General features: G+C 42.6%; 1 protein-coding gene across 1 annotated transcript; it reads right to left on the reverse strand.

Moving 5' to 3' along the window:
* Positions 1–2,391: 2,391 nt before the first annotated feature.
* On the reverse strand, positions 2,392–3,107 carry LOC124684683. The gene has a single exon (XM_047218954.1). It carries the CDS (start codon positions 2,985–2,987, stop codon positions 2,712–2,714), a length of 276 nt encoding a protein of 91 aa, XP_047074910.1. The 5' UTR covers positions 2,988–3,107; the 3' UTR covers positions 2,392–2,711.
* Between the last annotated feature and the right edge of the window lie 238 nt (positions 3,108–3,345).

The raw sequence follows: 3,345 nt of genomic DNA on the forward strand, positions 1-3,345 counted from the left end.
CCAGGAAGCATATACTGATTTGTTCAGTTCATGATTGATCCCGCCATAACTGTTCTAAAGCTCTAAAACAACTGTTCTAATGTTGTAGTAGGTTTTAGTGTGGAAGAATGAAATTATGTGATCATGTGTGTTCTTTAACTAGTATTCCAGTATTGTTATCATGTTAGCAACACTGTTGCTGCCGATTCATGAGGTCTGCAGTTTGTGGTGACAAACTGAAGGCCGTGAAAGTATCTGCCGAAACCATCCATAACTAATCCAGAACATCGTTTCCAACCACAAAAATTCTCCAGTCCAAATCAAATTACTATACAGGAAGATAAAAGGGAGAAATAAGGTGGAGGAAACCTTTATGCAACTTAAATTTGCAAAGTAAGCAGGTGGATACACTCACAGTTCTTCAAAACATTAATTTGAGTACTAACCACTGTGCTTAAAAACACACAATAATAGTTCATACATGCGTCCACGAGACTAAATATTTCATGTAAACCAGTGCATGTAAGCATGCGTACAATTCTCTACTTCAAGATAAAATATGCAATAAACAGAGAACAAATTTGTAGAGAGAAAACAGAGAACATGGCTTGACAAAGCTTGATCTGGAATTCAAGCAGGATAAAGTACAGCCACCGTTCTTAATTTCTCACAAAGGCAACCGAAAACACTATAGATTTAACAGTTAACCATGCAGCAGCTTAAGATCACACACACATACATAGTGTGGTAGTAGTTCATACATGCATAAATATGGCATGTAAGCAGGTAGACACTTAAATGCAGTAACTTTGCCAAGCACATATAACACTATAACAGTAGTAAGTAGTACACAAGCACACCCTAGATACATCCAAATCAGCGACAACTAATTTGAAATGGTGGGAGTACTATTATCATGTTAACAACACTGTTGCTGGCTATTGATGGGCTGACCCTGCAACTTGTGGTGCTAAACCGAAGGCTACAAACATAAACCATCCATAACTAACCAAGGACAGCGTTCCAACCATAAAAATTCTCCACTCCAAATCAAAGTATACAGGAAAAGAAAAAGGAGAACAGAGAACAAGAAACATGACTGTATTTAACTTCAATTTGCAAAGCGAGCAGGATAAAGTCACAGTGATTTTGACCACTAACCAGCAACCACTGTACTTAAAAAATGCAACATTATTTCATACATCCAGCCCCAAGCTTAACTATGGCACGTAAATAGTGAAATTCTCCACTCCAAGAAAAAATATTCAATAAACAGAAGACAATTTTGTAGAGAAAAAACAGAATACATGGCTTGATTCAGCTTGATCTGCAATTTAAGCAGGAAAAGGTACAACCACCGTTCTCAATTTCGCACAAGGCAACAAAAAACACATCAACCCACAAATCTAACAGTTAACCATGCAGCAGCTTAAGATCACACACACATACACACTAGTAGTTCGTACACGCAGTTGCATAAATATGGCATTTAAACAGGTACCACACGCACACACTTCTTCATGCACATGAATATATGTCATGTATGTGGGAGAGGTTGAGAACTGAGTTCCAGCTCAGTGGCAAGGCAAGGCGAGTGCGCAGCCAGCCCACCCGGGTTCGAATCCCCATCACGCGGTAATTTCGCGGGAGGGGCGAACTTTAATCGGGTTATCATCCTAGCGTCCATCCGCGGGGAGAGTCTCATTTCTAGCTAACAACGTATAGCCAAGGGAGGGATCATTCCCCCGTTGGTCAACGTTGTATGTGGGAGAGGTTCATGCAGGATTGGAGGTTGAGAGCAGAGTTCATAGGCCACAGTAGCTGACGTCAGAGAGCTTGGAGACTTGCGCCATTTGAAAGATCAGTGTTGGGGAATTAAATTGCGTGATGAGGGCTTTCAACTAGTACTACTGTTATCAACAACACTGTTGCTAGCGGTTGATGTGGTCTGCAATTTCTGGTGCCAAACTGAAGGCCGTGAAACAATCAGGAGAAACCATCCATAACTAATCCAGGACAGCGTTTCCAAGTCCAACCACAAAAATTCTCCATCCAAATCAAAATACTATACAGGCAGAGAAAAGGGAGAAATGGGGAACAGGAAACATGGCTTTGTGTAACTTGAATTTCCAAACTAAGCAGCATACAACCACAGTTCCCCTAGAACATTAATTTTGATTAGTAACCTCTGTTTTTTTCTCTCCCCACAAGTAAAATATGAATAAAACGATCTATTAGTTATTCATGCAGAAACTTAAGATCACAAATAGAAGTAGCTGATACATGCAACCACGAAAAAAAATGGCGCGTAAATAGAAACAGGAAATAGGAATAGATACAGAGAACATTTCTTTGTAGAGAGAAAACAGAGAACATGACTTCTTTTTTTTTTTGCGGGTAAGAGAACATGACTTGATACAACTTGATCTGCAATTTAAGCATGCAAATTCAGCAGGGTACAGTACAACCACCATTCTTGCTTTCTCACAAGGCAACCAAAAACTCATAGTACACCGATGGATCTAACAGTTAACCATGCAGCAAACACACACCTAGTAGTCCATACATGCATAAATATGGCATGTAAACAGTACACACACATATATATGCAGCAACTATGCCATGCCTGCACGTATAGCAGCACCAGTAGTACACACACACATACACTTCATGCATATGCATAGTATATAGAGAGATGGCCCATAGAAGATTGGAGAGGTTGGGAATTGAGTTCAGAGGCCACCGTAGCGGACGTCGGAGAGCTTGGACTTGAGCCACTTGAAGCTGCCGCGGACGGATGACTTGAGCCTGGCCTGCGACGCGAACACGTTGTACGACGCCACCCGCCGGCGCCGCTTCTCCTCCGGGTCCTCGCCGGCGCTGGGCCCGTTGAAGCTGTACGACTTGACCGCCGCCCCGCCGCGGCCCACGTCCTCGTAGTCATACCCGCCGCCGCACCCGTAGTACGCCGACGAGTGCTCGCGCGGCACCGATCTGCACTTCTCCATCCGCGAGGTTGTTGATGATGGTGTGTTTTGTGTGCGTAGAGTGTGAGAGGAAAGAGTGGTGAGGAAAGCTGGGTGTTGAAGCTGCTAGTGGTGTTATAATTGAGCTAGCTGAAGAGGAGGGGCTGCTCAAGCTTGCTTTATTAATTAGCTAGGTGATTGTGCATCAAGGACCTTGTGCTGTGTGGCTATCCAAAAGGAGGTCCCTTGGTTATCTTTTCTGACCACAAAGCAGAAATGCATGATATAGGCTCATGCTTTTCAATTGCAAATGATGTGTCTGGTCCTTTTTACTCTCTTTTGATTTTTCTGACCAGGAAGGATAGAATGATGTTTTCTATTCTGAAACGATCTGTCATAT

This window comes from Lolium rigidum, chromosome 1, assembly GCF_022539505.1.
Source record: "Lolium rigidum isolate FL_2022 chromosome 1, APGP_CSIRO_Lrig_0.1, whole genome shotgun sequence".
Classification (NCBI taxonomy): domain Eukaryota; kingdom Viridiplantae; phylum Streptophyta; class Magnoliopsida; order Poales; family Poaceae; genus Lolium; species Lolium rigidum.

Excerpts from the sequence above, each read along its gene's own strand:
- LOC124684683 (XM_047218954.1), bottom strand. The coding sequence starts at position 2,987 with ATGGAGAAGTGCAGATCGGTGCCGCGCGAGCACTCGTCGGCGTACTAC.